Raw genomic sequence first — 20,537 nt, forward strand, 5'->3', positions numbered from 1 at the left:
ATAATATACATATATATATATATATGCATGATAGCCATGAGAGAGGGAGAGAGAGAGAGAGAGGGAGAAAGGAAGGGAGAGGAGTGACGTGTTTTCTCATCCCGTCGATTCGAATACCTAGAATGTGAACTAATTCTTTCTCCTCGCTTGTCGTTGAGAAGAAGGGTCTCATCTCTTGTGTTACCTTCCATGAATATACGTATATCTATCTCTATATACATTGATACACATATAACAGTGTATGAATATACGTATGTATCTATCTATATATATATCACAGTTTAGAGGAGAGATAGTTGACTGTAGACGGGTATAGAGGTGATAGGTTTCTATCCTTCTCTATGCATGCGCTTGTTACATCCGTCTGCTGACTTGTTTCGCTCATCTACGTGGATTAAGATGAGAAATAAGCAACGGGTGAACGGAGGCCTTTCGCAGATATGACTTTGGCAGGGAGAATACAAACCTGTCGCCAGTTTTCCTTCGTGTGTAGAGTATATAATCGTGCGGATATATGAGAAGAGCTGTATATATACCTACCATATAGTATGTAGGTAGCTATAGAGATGTATATAAGCACCGTATGTTTAGATTCACCCCTCCTCGTGTGTACGTGCACCGAGAGACGGGTCGTGTAGAAGAAGAAGCATCCTTTCCCTCATACTCGTCCTTCCGAAACAGCGCCTTCCTTCTCGCCCTCTCTCTCATACCTGTCTTTCCCTACAGGTCTATCTATCTTCAATCTATCTATCTATCCATGTCTATACATCGGTTATGATGACTGCGTCTTTGTGTGTATGTGTTTCTTCTTCAGTGGACTGGAAGGCAGCGGAGATAGAAGTGTTGAACGAGTATCAATTTCTAACAGCGAAGCAAGTTGTTTATCTTGTCAACATGAGTGAGAAAGATTTCATCCGTCAGAAGAACAAGTGGCTAGCTAAGATACATGCATGGGTAGAGGCGAATGTGCAAGGTCCTCTCATTCCATATTCAGCCCAATTCGAAAATAAGCTCGCAGAACTTCCCGATGACTCGGCAAGAGAAAAGTACATACAAGAGTCTGGAGCTAAGAAAAGCCAGCTAGATAAGATCGTTACTACAGGTTATCACGCTCTTCACCTCATTCATTTCTTCACGTGTGGAGAAGACGAGGTCAAATGCTGGACGATACGACAAGGTAAGAATGAAAGAATAAGAAAGGGGGAAGGGAGTTGAGGAAGAGAAGACAGATGAGAAAGAATGAAGTGAAGAAGGGCGTGAAAAGAAGCATGTTTCGTATGCGGGGTGGGGTTTCTTTTGTAGTGATTGACAATCCTAGGTGTCTAGACCAATGTAGAAGTGTACATACAGCTGTATGGGGGGTATGGGTCTTTATGTGGAAGACTCTTGTATGCAGTCAGGTATGTCTTGTTGGCGTAGCTACGTAGATGTAGGCACATGTACCTATCTACTTATAGATAACCAGTGCAGTAGGACGTACACATCAGGGGCATGTATATATACTACATATATGCCCCAAGCGTGGGGGCGTGTTCGTGTACGTGCATGTGTAGGTATGAGTAGACAGAGGGTGTACCAGGAGACACTAGGGCGCTACTACAGGAAGTTCCTGGATTCATTTGTATGTATATAGATATATGTATACCCACGTTTATCTATCTGTCCTGAATAGAAGTTGAGAAAGAGGAGGTAGATCTGCCTGCCGCTCCAATAGGTCGAAATAGCTTTATTACTCAAGATTTGTGTCTTGTTTTGCGGGTGTATGTACAGTCACTCGGTCTTCGTCTCTGAGGTGTATCCTGTATTTCATGATCATTCCCTTCAGTCTTCCTCTTCTGTGACGGTGCTGGAGATAGATGAATAGAAAAAGAGGATTGCCGCGTTGACATTTTTCTGTGTAGTTGTCATGTGTTTTGGGTGTATGTACACCAGGGACAAAAGCTCCTCAAGCAGCAGGAGTTATCCATACAGATTTCGAAAGAGGATTCATATGCGCTGAAGTTTATAAGTATGAAGATCTCGTTGCATGTGGCAGTGAAAATGCAGTTAAAGCTGCAGGAAAGTATCACCAGAAAGGGTAAGGATTTCTCTCTTTCTTGCTCTTTTCTCTTTCTCTCACATTTCTTTCCTTCTTCTCGTTATTAGTTTCTCTAGCTTTACTCGAGGACGCTTTTCTTCATCATTTCTCCTTTCCCGTTGTTTCTCTCCTATCGATCTCTGCTCTTGTCGCTTCATGTCTATTGGCAACTAACGTCGTGTGTGTATCCGTGTCTCTCTTTCTCTCCGTCTGTCTCTTTGTCTGTTAAACTTCCCCTCACGCGCTTTTGTGCATTTTTCTTCTTATTTAGCCAATCTCCCGACTTCTCTCCTCAGCGAAAGCTGCGAGATCCCCTGGCTAACTCTCTCACGTCTTTCTTTCATCTTGTCTCTCTTTGTCTGCCTCTCTCCTCTTTGCTTGGAGAATTTGGCTCTTTCATGTCGTCGTTGTGGTGGAAGCAATTCTCTTGTAGCATCTGTCCCTGTCTTTGAAACTCCATTTCTACCAGGTGTACATACACCTCAAACATACTTGATACGGATTCCTCTCTACATGATGTGTGGGTCAATGGATGCCGTGTTTGTCTTCCTTTCTTCTCTGACCAAAGAACATAGAGGGGTGACAAGAGATAAGTTTCATCATCTTTCTTCTTTCTGTACATACACGGCATTGCATGCATAGGCTGTACGCATGTCTGTGTGTTGGGATTTTGATGGTCTGTCTGGTCCTTACAGAAAAGATTACGTTGTCGAGGATGGAGATATTATCTTCTTCAAGTTCAATGTAACCAATGCCGGAAAGAAATGAACAGAAAAGTGTCTTTGCAAGTCTTTCTTCCTCTTCTCTTTTTCCCTCTTCGTTTTCTTCAGCCCGTATCGTATTTTTCTACGCAGGAAAGAAGACAGGGATTTCGAGTTGTCCTCTCTTTCCTCCCCTTCTTGTGTCTCTTTCTTCTCTTTCACTCTTACCTTGTCTTGTTACTTTCGCCCATCCCCATCTAAATGAGACCCATTGACTTTTTTGCTTCTTCTACTTAGTTCTCTCTCTCGTTCTCTCTATCAGTTTGAGAAGGTTGGCTCTAGAAGAAGATCGATCATTTCTTTTCGAAGAATCTTCTTTTTCATGCTGTTTTGACTCAATTCTGTCTCCCTCTATCTATCTCTCTCTCTTCATCTTTCTTTCCGTGTTGCCTGTCACTAAAGCAAGCTCCTGCTACCGTCAGCTCTTTGCATATACTTCTTGCAAGTTGATACTAGACACCTTCCTTCTACGGCACTTGCCTTCTCTGTCTCCTCCAAACGTTGCGAGGTATGAAACGTCTTTTCTTCAACGGAAGACCTCTCTTTGTCGCTTGGAAAAATCCATTCACGGAGAGGAGAGGTCCGTCTATCTAACGAGTACTAAATATCTGTATCTTTCTTTCTTTCTTTGGGCTCGGGTCTGTATCTTGTCTCCTCGCGCGTCCTCACAATGATCTCTTTCTCTTCACTCATTCTCCCCTCCAGAAACAAGGATGAGAGATTTCACGAGGAAGTCTAACCCAAAAGGTTTCTTTTGTAGACGGAGGGTGTATGTACACTGCATCATATTTGTGACAAATGCCGGAGAAGAAATTGTGGCTACACCTCGCTGAATCTAAGACGATCACTTACGTTGCTAGTCATCTTCTTTCCTACCCGTTACGACTCTCCAAAACTCTCTATCTTTATCAAAGCTCTCTTCATCTTTCTTAACTCCGTACCTGTCCCTACAGATTCGCAGATACATAGGGATACCTATAGAGAGGAAGTGACATCTATACAAACCTTCTAAGGACGAGGGAGGAGATCCGCAGGGACAGATGCTATCTTCCCCACATGGAAATATTGGAGAGATAGAGAGGGGTGGAAGTTATGGACGGTAAGAGAAGAGAAAAGCAGATGCCTGGCGTATTGAATGAAAGATTCTTAAACAGGGGGAGAACAGACTCTCTCCTTACATAGCAGGCTATGATGTGCCATACTTTTCTATGGATCTTCGAGCAACTGCGATAAAACGGTAGAAGGCATTTTATGCGTCGGTTGTTAGGAGTAGGAGAATGAGAAAGCTTTTCTCGTCTTTCATTCCAAGCCATACGTTTTCATACATCAAGAGATACAGGAGGGCAAGTAGAAGAGAAAGAAACGGACGCACATTGGAGACATGCATGCAAAGGTGATAAGAGAGAGCATCATACAGACATATACACTTATGTGCCTCAAGACGATGAAGAGAGATAAAGAGAAAAGGCAACTGCTCCTCGTCTTTCTCTCTCTGCCTCGTCAAGCTATTCGGAGAAGACTCGATAGAGCCAAAGAAGAAAGAATGAGGGTCTGCTCTTTCTCTCTATCTACAACGGTTCATTATTAGCATGACCATGCAACGGCAGTCCTAAGCGTATATCCTCTGCTATATATTTGTACCTCTGCTGTACACCTATTTGAATATATATCTATGAACTCGTATCTATGTATGATATATCTAAGGAAAACACTCCTGCTGGCTGCGGGAGAGGACGATCGGCTTATACTGAAAAGATAGAAAAGTCTCCAAGAAAGAAAGCCGAGAGAAAGCGAAAGAGAAGGAACTCTTTTCATCTAGAATTATACCTGTGGCATCGCCTTGAAGATATACACATAGAATTGTGGAGATATACACGCATATATATGTAGAGAGAGCTAGATATAGAGATATGCATATCAACCGATGTGTAGACACGGTGAGTTTGTATGTGTGTACGACGCCTCGCGTCTTTGAGGAGAGAGAAAGGAGAGGGAGGAAAGACAGAAAATCGAAGAAGATTAGCATACAGAGAGGAGTGGCACACAGACAGGAGGGAGAGGGAAATTACGACGATGAAACGAAGAAAGGAAGAAGAATGTGTAATGGGCGAGATAAGACGAAAGAGAAGGAATATGAGGGGTTTACCAATAGCTAGGTAGGACAGATGTTTAAGAGAGAGACGGCGTTATAGGCATAGATGGTATTCTACAGACTGTGTGGAAGATTCTAATTCTCATCGCCAGCATGGTGATAAGTGTTGTTCTTTCTCTCTTGTCGAAGTTTCTCACGATGGAGATTTCCTTCTTGATGTAAACGAGCAGCCTCAGCTTCGACGTTATGATGCACCACTTGAAAGTACGCCGCTCCAATAGGCAATCCTGCACCTGGTGTGAATACACAGAGGGAGATAGACAGACAGATAGATAGATACATTCGCATAGTTGAAGATAGATGAAGAAAGCTCTGGACGCTGGCACCAAGGTGAAGAGAAATGCTAGATGTCGATGCGGGGAGAGACAGATAGATTTATGCGCGACAGTTCGTACGAGAAAAAATCGAGTGTACGTACACCCGAAACATCCGTACACTACATGAAAGACCTTTCTTGCTTCCATCTCGCAGATCGTCCCGCTGCATGCACGTACACACAGCCAAAGAATAACTTGTCACCTCTGAAGTGTCTTCTGTCATGCACGTGAAGTGTACATACACCTGTGGGATGTCTCGATATGCACAGCAGGAGCAGTAGTGCGTCGCGCTAGGTCTTTCCTACGTCTATACACAAGGACAACCTACGAGTCACACGCTCCTAAATGCATGTACACGAGGGTGGGAAGGGATACCGAAAGACGGGAAAGCAAGAAAGAATCTCTTCCTTCGTGACTTCTCTCCGTGTCTTTCTCTTCTCTCTTCTGGTACTCTCTGTCTATTTCTCTTCTCGCGTACCTATCAAAACGACCGCCGCCCACTTGGCGGTGTTCCCAAGAGACGAAGAAAGCCTTGTAAACATATTTTCAGCCGGAGGAAGGAGAGAAGAAGATAGAAGGAGAAACAATAAAGAAGGCAGGAAGGACGGGAGACACCGTGGTACTTGTAGAGGGAAGGGAAGTCTCTCTCTCTCTTGCTTTTTCTTTAGTGGCGGGAGAGACAGAAGAATGCGGTGGTCGTGATCAAGAAAGAGTAGTAGAGTCAACTGTCCGAGATGTATTAGTCCTCAGTTGGAGCGGAGAACTCTTTTCATTCACTGTTGAAGAATCAGAGAGAAACGAGAAAGTCTTCTCCTGGAGAGACAGCAATTCTGAGGAACCAGAAGGAAGGTTGAATCTCCCGGAAAGGTGACAAACTTTAAGAAGTCTTATGTTAGAAAAAGAAAGATCTGAAGAAAAGATGCGCGAATTCCCTCTATTGCCCGGGCACATAATCGATTTGGGGCGTTGGCACCTTTCCATTAACCCTATCAATGGGGCTGAAACGAAGAGAGCTGGGGTGTACATACACCTGACGCCCCAGCATCACAGGCGTTCTGAATTGCCTTGTTTCTTCCTTGGATTGTGAAGATCGCGGTGTTGCATTCGCATGCTTCGAATAAACTAAAGGCATTCGCAGGACTGCATGCAGGCAGTCGACAAGAAAAGAAATGGGGGCTCAGAACTGGAAGAAACTACGTGAATGACAAAACGACTTGTATCGTGGGGCTGACTGAGAAGGAAAGAAGAGAAGAGAAAGACAAAGAGGAATATAGCTACAACTTGTAGGGTTGTTTCTCGCTCTTCACATTCCTTTCTACCAACAAGCGAAGAAGAATCACGTGTCCTCGAGACTAGGCGACGGATCAGGCACTTCAAAAAGGAGCAAAAGACAGCCGTCCTTATCTCCCTCATTGCTTAGCCATCTCCGACGACGTCTCGGATTGTAAGTAAACTCTTCTTACTATGTTGAGCGGAAATGTGTAGACTTTCTATATGAAGGAAGATTGTATTTTTGTCTGCAGAGGCTTCAATGTAAGAGGAGACTGTAAAAGGACTCTTCTTCACGCCAACACTTCTGCATATCTTCGTTACATATTTTCCGACTTGTAGAAGGTGGCGCAGATGTCTTTTATACTGTAGGGTACAAGGAGGTCTCTGTTCTACTGAAGAGGGAAAAGGGCTGTTTTGCTCCTCTTGCCATCAATCATTCTTTTTTCTATCTAGGTAAGCATTCTCCTCCATAGGATTCACCGGGGTGTCAGCCACCGAGCCTGTCTGTATGTCTGTATGTATCTTTTTCTCCACACAAAGCTTCGAGTCTCAGCTGCCGTAGACTTTCTCTTGATCTCCGCTTGAAAGAACAAGGGGTGCATCATAGATGCTCGAATAGTCGCAAGCCTTCAGTCGCTTCACTTCCTTGCTCTAAAGAGATAAAGAAACAACTTTGCTATCTTCCTGCCTTCCATCCCTCCTCTTCACTCCTGGGTGGAAGGAGGGATCACGACTGCCTTCCTAGTGTTCTTCGAATGCAATCCGCGGTCTCCAATGGTCGATCTACGCAGCAGTTGCTTTCTCTTCGTATCTGTCCGTGAGATTCTCACTCCCTCCCCCCTACTAGTTCGTTTTTCTTTATCGAGGGTTTCTTTGCTTTCTTTGTCTTCCTCCAACCACCCTAGTCCTTGCATCTAACTACCTCTCTCGTCTTTCTACTTGAAACAAAGATGACCCCTTCCTAACTTTTGCCAGTAGCTAATGGAAGTGGTCCAAGTGTATTACCCAGTGCTGGGAATAGCTAGGGTGATAGAACTACCTCCGAGTCTTGAAGAATCATAGCGGAAGTAAGAAATTGCGACGGAGACTGTTAATCTCGGAAAGAACAAAGCAGAGACGAAAAGCTGTGAAGATAAATCCCCTATGTAATTACGGAGTACTTTGTGAATTCGCATGTCTCCTTCCAAACAGTACTAAGGATCGAGGAACCGCGCACACTGCTTATGCTTTCATCTTTGAGAAAGAAACGCATGCATTCATAGAGCAGCTTACACAGGAAATGGGATGGTGCTTCTCAGGCAGATACAGGTGTAGGCTAGCATCGAGATTCACCCCCCTATCACTAGAATTACTTGTCCATTCCCTTCCTTGTCTCTTGAAACTATCAGGATATAATAGACGGAATGATGTTCTACTCATCATTCCGTCTACTATATCTGTCTCTCTCCCGTGTTCGAGAAATGTCTTCTTCTACACTCAGCCTGGCTCGTGTACATGAAATTGGAGTACACTAGATTCTTTGCTAGCCAATCCAACAAGTTCAGCTAGCCAACGTGTCTTCTTTCAAGAATGAGATCCCTCCCATACAACTATATACACCGGAATCATATATGTGACTGCATCTGTTTTTCGGTCTCAACGGAGCTGCTGGACGTCGAGCGAGGGGACGAGGCAAGACTTTAAACCAGCTCCTCCCTATGTATTTACGCTGCACATACACCCGGACTCACGATACCGCTTCTCCCACCACTCCTCCTGTTCTTGAAGAAACTTCTTCCCCTACCGTTGTTAGTGAGGAAAACAGGTGGTAACTAGAAAGTATGCTCATACTATTCTTCTTATTGTCTCCATTTCGCCGCTGGATGAAGAGACGCAATAATGAGTACTATCTCTCAGGCGCCTGACGAGACACATGGTCAGCCAAGCTCTATCAGGCTACCCGTCGACTCTTTTCAGGCCGTCCGGAAGTATCAAGCTATCTGATAGACATACATCCTTGCGCCCCTTCTCCTCCTTTCCACTTCACTATCGATGCAGCCACATAATGCGTTCTGACCTTGACAGAGTCAGCTCATGGGGAGAAGGGAAGAAAAGGTTTTCTTGACGGAAAAGTACCTAGACGGGAGATGAGAGAGCACTACCTCAATTCGCCTTCTCTCTTGTCCCGAATTTCACAGGTCACTAGCACTGCATGCATCTAGCTCATGCATGTGGTTTATCTCACAGTCTCGCTCTGCCATACACACATATAGATATAAATGATATACACATGCCCACGTATATGTACATATATCTTTTACTAGAGATCTACGGAGCATTTAGCTTGTTGAGACAGACCAACATCCTGACGAGAGATAGAAACTTCTGTCTGTACTTTCCATGTTTCTTCCTGTCCCAAGCAAAGACAAGGGCGGAACGGAAACCATCATGTAAGACGGCGTCCTCAAAAAAGCCAACATCGTCTCTTGTAGGGCATGAAACACCTCCGACGTATATAGAGACCAATGACAGGTGTACATACACCACGTCTTCGAGTGGTCTCCTTGCCCGGACCCTGGGATTTCTTTTCTCCACCCCTGTAGCCTGGATCAACCAAATCTGAATCTCTCTGTGAGTTGCCACTGATTGCCTGCATTGCTTCTCTCCCTCTCGCCGCGCCTTCTTCTTTTTCTTTTTCTCTACTGAGACATGAGCATAGCACTGCCCACTTCCTTCGCTTTCTCCGCGCCGTACAGAACTTCTACAAGCTTCAAGGCAAACTCAAGGGCAGTTGCCGGTCCCTTCGACGTCACTGTAATACAAAGCAAAGAAGGAATCCACCAGAAGGAAGATCTACGTATGTCTCTAAAGATGAATCTATATACATGACCTTCAGCCCCCGGGTCATATGCTGCTGTAGCTACAAGCGCGACTGTTTTTCTTGATCGAAGAAGAGGTGTTATGCCTCTACACATGTTGCATACATGTTATTCTTAGGTGTATGTACACTGCGGCGATTATGATGCGGAAGGAAAGCGTAGTGGGTGGTACATCTTCACATTCGACCATCTGAATGAAGGTGCATATGTATTCACAGCCAGGGAGACCATCCTATACCTCGACACCCTAAATACATAGTAGTCGAACAACGAGAGAGACGGCTTGAAAATGGAAGGTGAGGGATGAGTGACAGAAGGCTTGTAAAGATCTCTATCTATCTAGGAGCGCCTCCTTCCTTCTCCTGCACATGCTTATATACCCCGTACGGATGGATTCTTCGCAAGAGCACTGTGTGGACACCCACACGGAGTTGGCAAAAAAGGATAGAAAGGCACACGCATATGTAGTGACTACCCCGATACTCCTTACCGGGTACACATTGGCATCAAGCATCAGCGAGATCTCCATGCAGGGAGATAGCCACGAAGACATCTACCATCTCCTCCCTTTAATAGACAGGATATCTACACTCCCACAGAGAGAGAACACTTCTCCCTTGAGTGTGAAGGACACTCTGATGAACAAGAGAAGAGTTCATTCATTCTTTCTTACCTATTTTATTGCTGACACAGACATTCCCACTTCCTTTCATATCAGCGGGCATCTTGTCCATGAAGCATGGATAAGCGACGGCTTTCTCTCCGTCTAGCAAGCCATGATGTTGAAGAACAACAGCGGGAGAGGCGCAGATAGCTGTGACCCACTTCCCTTTAGCTTTATGGTCCTTCAGCATCTTCGTTAATTCTACACTGTCTCTACAGTGCTCAGCTCCAGGCATGCCGCCAGGGACGGCAATCATATCAAACACTTCATTCTCGACCTCTTTGATCGACTTATCAGCTTGCATTAGGACCTTCCGAGACATACAAATCGATCCATGCTTTCCTTTACCCTCCATCACATTCGCTACGATCACCTCCGCACCTGCATGGACACACGTACGTACAATGACACACATATACATATATATACAAGATACACACACATGCATATACATATGCACACGACACACACATACATATACATAGGTACAAAGACACGAACATCCATATCTATTGATGTCTACACAGAAGGACGTGCAAGACAGACCATCAGAAAACAGGAGACAGATATAGAAAGAACAGTCGACTGAAGGAAGACCTGGGAGAATGAATGAAGGGGAGAAGCCATGAGACATAAAAATTGATGTAGGGAAGGTGAATGAGGACAGACGAAACTGAAGAAGAGAGCGAGCGAAAAAGATGTCCCCAATGAGTTTTCCTCAGAGAGATCGCCAGACACACGCATCCACTCCACCGCAGTACAACGAGAGGAGGCTACCCTACATCACTATTTCGCCTCTCTGAAAGGTCTCAACCACCTACACACAGTGTATAGACACCTGTAAAACAGATGTGTGCCTAGAGATAGATAGATGTAGTTGAGAGAGACAAGGTAGAAGATATACAGGATCTGGTTTGAGATAAGAAGAACAATCAGAACAACGTACATACAAAACTGTCTTAAGAGATGGTAGGACACGTACACACGACCAGCATAAGAAGGAGTAAGATAAGACGGCTGTATCTTTTTCCGAAGCATTTCTATGGGGAAGCGAGACAGAGAGAGCTTGAAATAGCATGAAATACACTCAGCGTGATTGAAATAAGAACATGAAAAACGTCTTTCTAATTGTACAGAAGACCTATACATCTCACATGTGTATTAACAGAGTTGCACTCCTGCCGCGTACGTACGGCTTCTTGAAACACCCCAAAAAAGACCGAAAGCCCGAAAAAGCGGGGAGAGGGAAACATATACAGGGAGAGAGAGAGTACTGAAAGAAAGAGATGGAGAAAGAAGAGGAAGGACAAGAGAAGAAGTACCTCCGCGGTCATCTTCAAGGCGACGTCTACTTACCGGCACGACGGAGTGTATCGACGATACACACCGCTTCTATCTCCTCCGAGCCTTCGGCCTATAAAAGGGCAAGAAATTCATCAACAGAAAAGACAAGAAAGAAAAGCAATACCAAGGATGTTTGATAGACTGAGAGATTAGAACCCCCCACTCAGTCCCTCTGCTTTCTGCTCTTATCTGTAAAGGGGTATGTCCACACAGCACAAGCTGTTTGTAGTAGGGGGAGTACATCAAGACGTTCACCACGGGGACCCACAGAAAAGAGAACGTGTCTAAGAAAGAAAGGCCACTCTCTACTACACCTCATGGACGACAAAGACGCCTGCTTTGCCGCTATCGGGTGCATGCACACGTCTCACTGCTTTGGTCTGCAAAGTGCTTTCTCTTCACAAACCCAGTGGCAATAGTCATAGGTCATCCTTCTCATTCACAGTCCCAACTGAGCGATGTACATCACTCTATGAGGAAGGTCACGACTTGGCGCTGTGTTGTACATACACCCGGAAAACAACTCAGAGGTAGGGAGGGGCTGAAAAGATATAATACGGCCACCATGAAAACATGGCCTTCTTACTTTGGCTTAGATCTCGTGTGTGCACGACTGGTGTAAAGAAGTTAGTTAAAACCTAACACCGTTGGGAGGAAAAGCACAGATTTCCCTTGACTGCGCTGGAGAAGTAAAGAAAGAAGCGAATCTCCCTTCATTCGCTGAAGGGACAGGAAAGACAAATCTTACAATAGGAACGAGCACTTTGTACGCCATTGCGGTCCGCTGATGAGAAGAAGAAAAAGTACGAGGCCTTCGGGTGGAAAAAGCAGCTCGACGGAAGTTTTTTGTGCGAGAGGTATCGCTCTTTGAGTCTGGATTATTTGGAGTACTCGATAACGATGAAAAGGACGTAGGAGATGAGGGAGACGGCAAGCGACAGGATGATCGAGGGGGAAAAGTTGAAGAGGAGCGCCGAGGATAGTGAGCGTGATAACCCGGGTGGGTGGCAGTTGTCTCCTGGAAGATCGATCCTGGTTGGACCAAGGTGACTAGAGGGGAAGCGTTCTGATGAGGCAGTGGTAGTGGCGAAGGCAAAAACCTCGTGAAAAAAGAAGAGACAAAAGCCAATTGATTTAAAAGAACGCCTCTTTTGAGGACTCGTGTATGTTTTAGTTGATGGACATGACCCGAGTGCAAGCTTCGGGACAGGTTGCCCCCATTGCTGATGAAAGATCTATGAGAAGAGAGGCCGTAGTTGGCAGAAGCAGTAGTAGGAGCAGAGCTGTTTGAAGGAAGAGATGCAGAGGAGTTCCCGCGCGACAGACTCCCCGCTCGCACATCAACGAGTGAGATACGACGTAAAGAAGAAAGTAGCATAGTCGTGCGGTTGGAATGGGAGAAAAACAAATGTCCGGAAATAGGGAAAATGTTGGAGAAAGAAAAGTGAAGTGTGTGGAAAGTGCTGTCGGTCTCTTTGGAGGGGCCGAGTGTACATGGATGTCCGCAAGAGCCCTCCGCTCCCGTACAACTGGGGAACATGAGAGAGACAGACAAGCGGAGGGTCCTTGCACCTTGTACTTCTTTACTTGAGCGAAGGAATGAGAATTCCAGACGTGTTCTACTTATTGTGATTATAAAGATCCAGGTAAGTCCCGATCGTCATGACGAAGGACTTGAAAACGTGGACACCGGGGCAAACAAAGCGTAGTCGTCGCTCCTCAGCCGCACACCAAACCAAGCTTTTGGACGCGAAAAAATCTGTCATTGAAAGAAAAATAATTCTAGCATCCAACTGGCGTCATAAAGGACGAGAAGTCATTGAGTAAGGCCAAACGCGGCGGAAACATCGAGCGATATTCTGCGGAGACACAAACGCCATACACCTTTTCCGGGTGGGCGCGTTGTCGAATCCTTCATGCCGTTGCTTCGCAGTGTATTTCACATTCTTCCCAGAACATAGGTGAGAAGGAGTTCCTTAACGCACTCAAGCGGGCTCCAGCACTGCTTACTTTGAGAGAAAGACTCCTCAGTCTTAGAGAGACTGCCTTGCATCCCTGTAGACAGTCCTGTCTACCTAGGCAACAACTGGAAGCGTCCTGGTACATGAAAGATACAGCGCCACACCGTTGGAGACCTCCGGCGTAAGAAACGGAAAGTATCTAATGTGAGTGTGAGCTGATGCTTCCACTCCTTCTATCTCACCGATTAACGAAGACTGCTGTTTCACTTCTACCCATCTCTCGTCCGGAGATGGTCGACGACCTATCTGGAGACGGCTGAACTGTCAAGCTGAACTTCTTTTGCAACTTTACCAGCTACAACAGCAGATCTAACCTCACGTCCTAAATGCTGTGTGATGTTGCCTTACACAGCCGAACATCACTTTATTGGCGCGGTGAATGAAATCCCTACACGGTGGTCCCCCGTCTAAACGCCGGGGTTCACCTAACTAGATATTCATCCTCCAAAGTGTCACAGCGTTAAACTACTTGAAGCCGAATCTACTTTTGCCTACGGACACAACAGCTCTTGTGTCTATGCAGCCTTACACACGTTCACTGCCGCGACGTGTGGTAGTGAGATGTCACGGAGCTCTCAAAAAGAAGCCCAGATCGATGTGACTCGCTATCTCCCTGAAGACTGCTGTCAAACTCGAAATGTGTCTTACACTTTTTCGTTGGTCATTTAGAAGATGTAGAGAAACCTTGCTTTTTATACTGATAAGATTAACGCAACTAGTCGACGCGTCCTTGAGACGTCTATCTATCTGTCTCCAGCCTACCTATCTGTTTACCTGTCTATCTATCTATTCATCTGTCTCTAGTCTATTTATCTTTGCTCTACCAATCTATCCTTACACGTGACACTAAGCTCCGTGGATCTGAAGTACGGATCTGGTGCGCGGTTACAAGAGGGAGATGATCGATGTGACCGCCTTAAGTAGACTGGTGTACGGAAACCGGCCGGACTTTTGCAGAGTTTAGGATATGTTTCGCCAGAGAAATAGATATGAACGATATGCATGGCTTGTAAACAACACTATCTTCTGTTTTTCTCTTACGAAAACAATGAAGAACCAGAAAGTCTTATAAAATCCGACTGAGGCAAACAAAACAAGGAACCCCAACCACAGTGAAATGTGATAGAATAGACATGCGTATATGAATACATATGTGGGCTTAAAGATCATAGATAAGTACGTATGTAGATAGAGCGACAAGCAACCAAGAAACTGCTAGATGAGTGGAACGGAAAACCTCGAGAAACCTAAACGCTATGCATGGCTTCTAAACAACACTTTCTTCTGATGAATGACTATTCATGCCACATGAGGGGGAACGGAACACCCCAACTGTCCGTCAGATGTTGATTGATATCGGTCTTTCATTCTCCGATTTCCGCGCCCGCGCCAGGCCTGCAGAAGTGCAGAAGAACAACGCACAGATCAGAAGAAGCAACACTTCACACCACCACACGGAGACCTGCTGAACAAACAAGACGAACTCCAAGGCTTGTCAGAAGGCCAACTAAAACTACTTGAAGAGTCACCCTCTTGTCGACTTACCAGGACTCGCCGGAGTTCATCTCAGGCAGCCAGTGCTCGTTTGACGCACTGCTGGAGTGGCTCCTTAATGTGTTGAAGCCAGGCTGGTTCCACGCGCTCTTTGTCCGCAGGAGCGGGCGGAGGGGGGGAGGGCGTCCTTAGGCTCTTCATCGCCTTAAGCAACCACTGTGTACTGTCGGCTTGTTCTGAAGAGGGAAAGACTTGACGGGGGTCACCTCGGGTAGGGCAGCTGCTTACCTTCCTGCTACCCAAGCCCGGCAGATCGCCGTCCTGGCAGGGCAGGCGAGGAGGGCTCGTGAAAGGGTACGCGTACATCTTGCTCGATTTCAGAGAGAAACAGCACTCGGTGAGAAAGGAAACAAACTACATCGACTAAAGAAGAAGGAAGGGACTGAGTGCTATGGCACAAGGCCAAGGCAAGGTGCAGTGGAGATGGAAAGCAACAACTAGCTACAGTGAGGAGATAGCTGATGGGGTTGCGACAAGCTGAGGCAAAGGCCGATGGAGTATAAAAAGCAAGGCTAGATAGAATCATGAAGAAAGAAGATCTTGTCTGGTGTATCACAAGGCCCCGCCGGCCCAGTGGAAGAGCACTTGGGGAAGATGAAAAGCAACAAACTATCTGAGGTGAGGAGATAGGCTGATTGGGTCGCGAGAAGCTCAGGCAAAGGCCGATCGAGTATAAAAAGCAAGGCTAGATAGAATACGAAGAGAGAAAATTTTGACTTGTGTATCACAAGGCCCAGTGGAAGCATGAGAGAGGGCCAGGTCGCCTTCCTCAGTCTCACAAGGGGAGAGAGGCGCCCTGGAGCCAGCTAGCAGAGCGTAGCGCCCAGTGCAGATCAGGCGGGACTGAATGCCGCCAGAAAGAGCGCCAAGCGTGGGTTGTTCTTCTACCAGCGGCCGAGTCAACTTCCCGCGCTTGTCACGCGATCAGAGGCTCACCCGCAAAGCGCGTCGAAGGATGGCTGTTTCCTCGCCGTAGTTAGTGCGCTTCGCTGACCATGGTCTCTGAGCTGAGGACGCTGAGAGACCATGTTCGGCGAGGCGCCGTGAGAAGCCGATGATTTCTCCGGCACGCAGCAGGAGGCGTTACGGCGTTCAAGCTCTTTCTCCAAGTCACGGAGAAACAGTCTTGCTCACGAGGACTGCAACAACGTTCTAGCTCCCTAGCTCTCCAAGTCTCGGCAAACCGGCGAAATCGAACCAAGCTTTGCTCACGAGGATTACAGCCAGAAACCAAGGGAAAGATAACGGTGCTTGCGAGACTACGCGGACGTCCCATGTGGTTTCTGAGGTGTTTTTCCAGCTCTCCGTGGAAAAATAGTAAGGAGCCCGCTGCCAGGGTCGTCGCCCTCCTCTCTCTTTTGCTGTAGTTGCGTACCTCCACTGCGTGTGCGTGTGTGTACGCACAGGTGTAGATGCTTTGAAAGACGATGTATTCATACTTCCCGATTTTGACAGAATCCATCCCGCTTCTCACTTCTGCTTTCTCTCGTTTCTTTTTATAGATAGGGTTACGAACTCTTTCCCTCCTTACCTATGTAACCCCGAACAGCCGCCGTGATTTCTCTATTTTAAAAAGCTCACATCCAGGTGCCCGAGAGCATTAGAGTGGATGCAGTCTGAATAGGTGTGTAGCAAGTCTTCTAGATGCCTATATGTGTGCAAACAAATGGCTAGTCTACCCCTCTGTCTATCTATCTATGTCTTTATGCGATTGAAGGTTCTGTTCTTTCTTCTTTCAGTACGGTAGCAGTTCATGTGCGCCGGGGATGTAGTTCTTCACTTCATTACTTGATAGAGGATTTCCTTCTCTATATACCTAGTCGCGCAGGCAGCACATACACACAGGAACTAGGCAAGTGTTTCTTATCTGTATGCTTCTCTCTCTGTGAAGAAACCTCTATCGAGCTTTCCCTCAGATCTCACCAGATCTTTCGTTCTTTCTTTGTATCTTTCAAAGTCTCTCTTTCTTATTTCTTTCCAGTCCCTTCTTTCTTTCCCTGTCACTGTATTTACCTCTTTGCTATCCGCAGAACAAAATCTCGTGCACTTCACCTATACGAAAACAAGGATGTAAGAGACGTCTCCGCCTGGTGGCCTTGAAAGATTGTCTTCTTCGTCACGAGAAAAGCGGCCTTCTTCTCTTTTCATGTCTAGCCAGCGTAGTTAATCAGCTGAGTACTCACCTGCCTACCTACAGATGCTCTTCCATTCCTATTCTCCTTTCTTATACAAGAGCTAGATGATACACATATCTGTTTACATATACACAGGGATACATGAATATATACAGAAATATATGCAGATATACCCATCCTCTCCTCTCCCCTCCCTTGCTAGCGTACATGTAGCTGTATATCTACAAAGTTAGATACATCCGTACCTTAGGTATCAACTCCCCTCTAAAAGAGAGAAGACAGGACCTTCATTACCAGCTTCAGTCTACTTTTGACTACTTGTATAGCGACGACGTGGAGGACAGTGAGGGAGATCTTCAACTCTTACGGTCAGGTCCGGAAGAAGGTGTCTTTAGTACGGTGTGCTTCGAGAAAGGGGAATTACAGAAGATACCTGTCTACTTTTCCTTCTCTCTTATCTTGAGCCATCCAACTCCTCTCTCCTTCCCTCATTCTTCATACATAGATAGATAGATAGATAGCTCGATAGATAGACAGATAGACTACTTAGATTATGTTCTCCAGGAAAGACAAATCATTCATGAAACTGAAACGAAGTGATAGAGATCGACGTACCAAAGAAAGTTAAGAACGGAAGTCTTCTCAATTGAAAGCAAGCAAACCACTGAATGATATACAGAGTGAGACTTCAGAGAAAACATGAGGGAAGAAGGAAGAGGGATGTAAAGAAGAAGAAGAATAAGACTTCTGCTACGGCCGTTTAAAGTGGAAGAAGAAGAAGAAACGAACAGGAGTGGATTTCCACAACGTCTTCCACTTCACTTGAACCAATCAAGCTAAAAATACATAGGCAGATAGACAGGTAGATACAGACAGCCCGTCTGTGCTTCTTCTCTTCTTTCCTTCTCACTTGTTCCCTCAGTTCAAATCCTTACCTCCTTCTCACTCGTAGGCATGTAGACATGCACATATAGGAAGATAGACTCATATATATATAGCGAGGGAGATCTCTGAAATAGAGAGATGACAGAGATCTCTGTACATATCTATTCAGATGAGTAGAGAGATAAACCGAAATAGAAAGATATCTATCTCCCTCAATCTAGATCTATAGTAAAGACCACATCTACTACTTCTCTCCTTTCCCTCTTCTTCTTCTTCTCCCCTCCTTCTTTTCTCTCTTCTCTCCTCTCCGTTGGTTTGTTAGGCATCTCTCTGTAGCAGTTTCTCTCTCTTTCTCTAAATCTCTCTAGCGACCTATTTACCCTAGCTCCACGGGCCCCACCTCGAAGATAAGATCGCCATGGGGTGTGAGGTAGTTGGGGAGGGAGGGGCACCACCTCTCTTGCCATATCGTAGGCAACTTGAAATGAGTATTCTTCTTCTTTTTCTTTCTCTCACTCCCATGCCTCTCACGTCTTCTTCCATACCTCGCTCGTATCACCTCTCCTCTTCCGACAATGAACTAGATACGTCCTGGATCAAAGCCACGTAAAGAAGATTTCGGGCTAGTAAACCTTCATACTGTACAGACACTCGAAAGCAGAAGCTCCTTCTTTTTCTCCTGGTAGAAACAAGAAGAGATTGAACGGAGAGAAAGGAAACATATCTAAATCTGTCAAGACGAACGTATCTTCTATCTCTATCTTCGCACCTCTCTCATTCCTATATCTCTTGTCCATCACCACAATGGGAGAACGAGAGTCTTCTCTATAGCAAAGGAAAGAAAAACCTAGAGGAGTTGTCCTTCCTTTTCTTTCTTTTCGCGGTCTTCCTTCTTCTTAACTTCATTGAGAGAAACGACAACAGAAACAGAGATAGGAGAGAGAGCAAGCAGCACAAGTCATATCGTACCAGTAGAAGAAGAAGAAAGTTGACTACGGAAAGGTTCATGCGCGACGGATTAGCAAGGAGTCGAAAACTCCGTGAAATCTTCTTTCTTCTCCTTCGGATCTTTCTCTTCCTCCTAAGCATGTGAAAGGCAAACAAGAAAGACGTCCGTACGACGAAAAAGGAGAAAATGAGGAGGCTACCGCTTAATCCATTCAGTTAATGGCTTTACTGTACATCTATATAGGTATACATAGATATAGGTATAATGTGGGTGACGTGTGTGGCTAGGCACGAAAGAAGCGTTTTCTTCTATTGAAAGAGAGAGAGAGGGAGACAGAGGGAGAAGAAGACAAGAGAAGAAGAGTTCTTCTTTCACGGTATCAAAGCGACGGAATGAAGCAAACGAAGATGAAGAAGAAGAAGAAAAGGTTCTTCTTCCTGGATTTCTCTTTCTTGAGGTACTTTAAGAAAAAGAAAGAAAGAAGGTGAGAAAGAAGAAGAGAAAAACACCCGCTTTTCATCTGACAAGGGACGCCTATGTATTCACTTCTGACTGAGTTTGAAGAGGAGAAGAAGGGGGGCAATTCCTCCTTCTTGTCATCTTTCTTTCTCTTTGTCTTTCTCTTCTTGAGGTGTATGTACACCTCTTCCCGCTCTCTCATGTTTCCATAGGCGAAGATATCTCGCAGGGAGATAGGCTTGCTTGGAGGGAGAATAAAGATAAGGATTCCTACGTGTGTCTTCCTTACTGTAAACATACACATCTCGAGCATTTCAACAGGGCAAGGTGTGGATAGATAGGTAGGTAGAGATATATAGACACATATATACAGAAGTAGCTATATAGAGAGAGGCGGAGACTGACGGATAAAGATGGACAGACAGACAGATAAAGAAATAGAAATGGAAAGAGCATCTAAGATATACGAACATGTATGGCTGGGTAGTTGCAACAAAAGCGCGGACAGTGTCTATCTATCTATCTATCTTTAATTCATCTATTTATCTATCTATCTATCTTCAATCAATCTATCTATCTATCATTAAGCTATCTATCTATCTTTATCTATCTATCTATCTATCGTTCATCTTTCTATCGTTCATCTATCTATCTATCTTTGTATTCTGTAGCAGTCGGAGCGGTGGTAGCCTGGGTATCTATCTCCCAGTCCATTGGACTGATGAGAGAAGAGAAACGAGAGAGAAGTCTCCTTTTCTTCATTTTCTTTTTCTTCTTACTTTCCGATACTTGAATATCCTTCGTCGTATAGAGGAGTATAAGCAGACCCTAGCTGGTCGAGAAGCTTCCACACATGGCCATACTCAAAGCCTGCGAGAGGGTGCACTCGAAGAAAGGGAGGCAACCAACGGCTCGATACTTGTAAAGGCGGGAGATCATGAAGATTCAAGACACCTGGATCTCCTTCTCTCGTTCCTAGCATCCGCGAAGAAGAAGGAAAGATAGAAAGAGGGACAAAAGAAAGAATACAAGAAGGAAAACACACGAAAGATTACAGGAAATGGAAAGATTTCTCCCCTGTTTCTTTCT

At 45.3% G+C, this 20,537-nt stretch overlaps 5 protein-coding genes across 5 annotated transcripts in view; 1 reads left to right on the forward strand and 4 right to left on the reverse strand.

Annotated features, from left to right (window-relative positions):
• Window positions 1–3,031, forward strand: part of CSUI_003101 (gtp-binding protein) — a 3,815-nt gene extending 784 nt beyond the window's left edge. The window contains exons 2-4 of the mRNA XM_068063299.1: window positions 815–1,177; window positions 1,902–2,077; window positions 2,773–3,031. Coding sequence (XP_067924720.1) covers window positions 815–1,177; window positions 1,902–1,999 — 461 coding nt within the window. The 3' untranslated portion in view covers window positions 2,000–2,077; window positions 2,773–3,031. The remainder of the gene's footprint in view (window positions 1–814; window positions 1,178–1,901; window positions 2,078–2,772) is intronic.
• Window positions 3,032–4,071: 1,040 nt separating this feature from the next.
• On the reverse strand, window positions 4,072–6,330 carry CSUI_003102 (uncharacterized protein). The gene is made up of 2 exons (XM_068063300.1): window positions 5,786–6,330; window positions 4,072–5,223 (listed from the first exon to the last, which is right to left on the reverse strand). Exon 2 carries the CDS (start codon window positions 4,651–4,653, stop codon window positions 4,423–4,425), a length of 231 nt encoding a protein of 76 aa, XP_067924721.1. The 5' UTR covers window positions 4,654–5,223; window positions 5,786–6,330; the 3' UTR covers window positions 4,072–4,422.
• CSUI_003103 (uncharacterized protein) lies at window positions 5,066–5,272 on the reverse strand (the record flags this gene model as incomplete). The annotated part of the gene is made up of 1 exon (XM_068063301.1): window positions 5,066–5,272. One exon carries the CDS (start codon window positions 5,270–5,272, stop codon window positions 5,066–5,068), a length of 207 nt encoding a protein of 68 aa, XP_067924722.1.
• Window positions 6,331–8,888: 2,558 nt separating the features above from the next.
• Window positions 8,889–12,823, reverse strand: CSUI_003104 (dj-1 family protein; the record flags this gene model as incomplete). The annotated part of the gene is made up of 4 exons (XM_068063302.1): window positions 8,889–9,370; window positions 10,111–10,482; window positions 11,458–11,515; window positions 12,194–12,823. The coding sequence occupies 4 exons, from the start codon at window positions 12,821–12,823 to the stop codon at window positions 9,258–9,260; spliced, it is 1,173 nt and encodes a 390-aa protein (XP_067924723.1). The 3' UTR covers window positions 8,889–9,257.
• A 1,762-nt stretch (window positions 12,824–14,585) lies between these two features.
• The window catches only part of CSUI_003105 (phosphoadenosine phosphosulfate reductase family protein), a 12,530-nt gene continuing 6,578 nt past the window's right edge, over window positions 14,586–20,537 (reverse strand). Inside the window, exons 5-10 of the mRNA XM_068063303.1 lie at window positions 20,228–20,423; window positions 19,010–19,736; window positions 17,771–18,719; window positions 15,957–16,836; window positions 15,012–15,196; window positions 14,586–14,861 (exon numbers count right to left, since the gene is read on the reverse strand). Coding sequence (XP_067924724.1) covers window positions 19,586–19,736; window positions 20,228–20,423 — 347 coding nt within the window. The 3' untranslated portion in view covers window positions 14,586–14,861; window positions 15,012–15,196; window positions 15,957–16,836; window positions 17,771–18,719; window positions 19,010–19,585. The remainder of the gene's footprint in view (window positions 14,862–15,011; window positions 15,197–15,956; window positions 16,837–17,770; window positions 18,720–19,009; window positions 19,737–20,227; window positions 20,424–20,537) is intronic.

This window comes from Cystoisospora suis (assembly GCF_002600585.1).
Source record: "Cystoisospora suis strain Wien I chromosome Unknown contig_1332, whole genome shotgun sequence".
NCBI lineage: Eukaryota > Apicomplexa > Conoidasida > Eucoccidiorida > Sarcocystidae > Cystoisospora > Cystoisospora suis.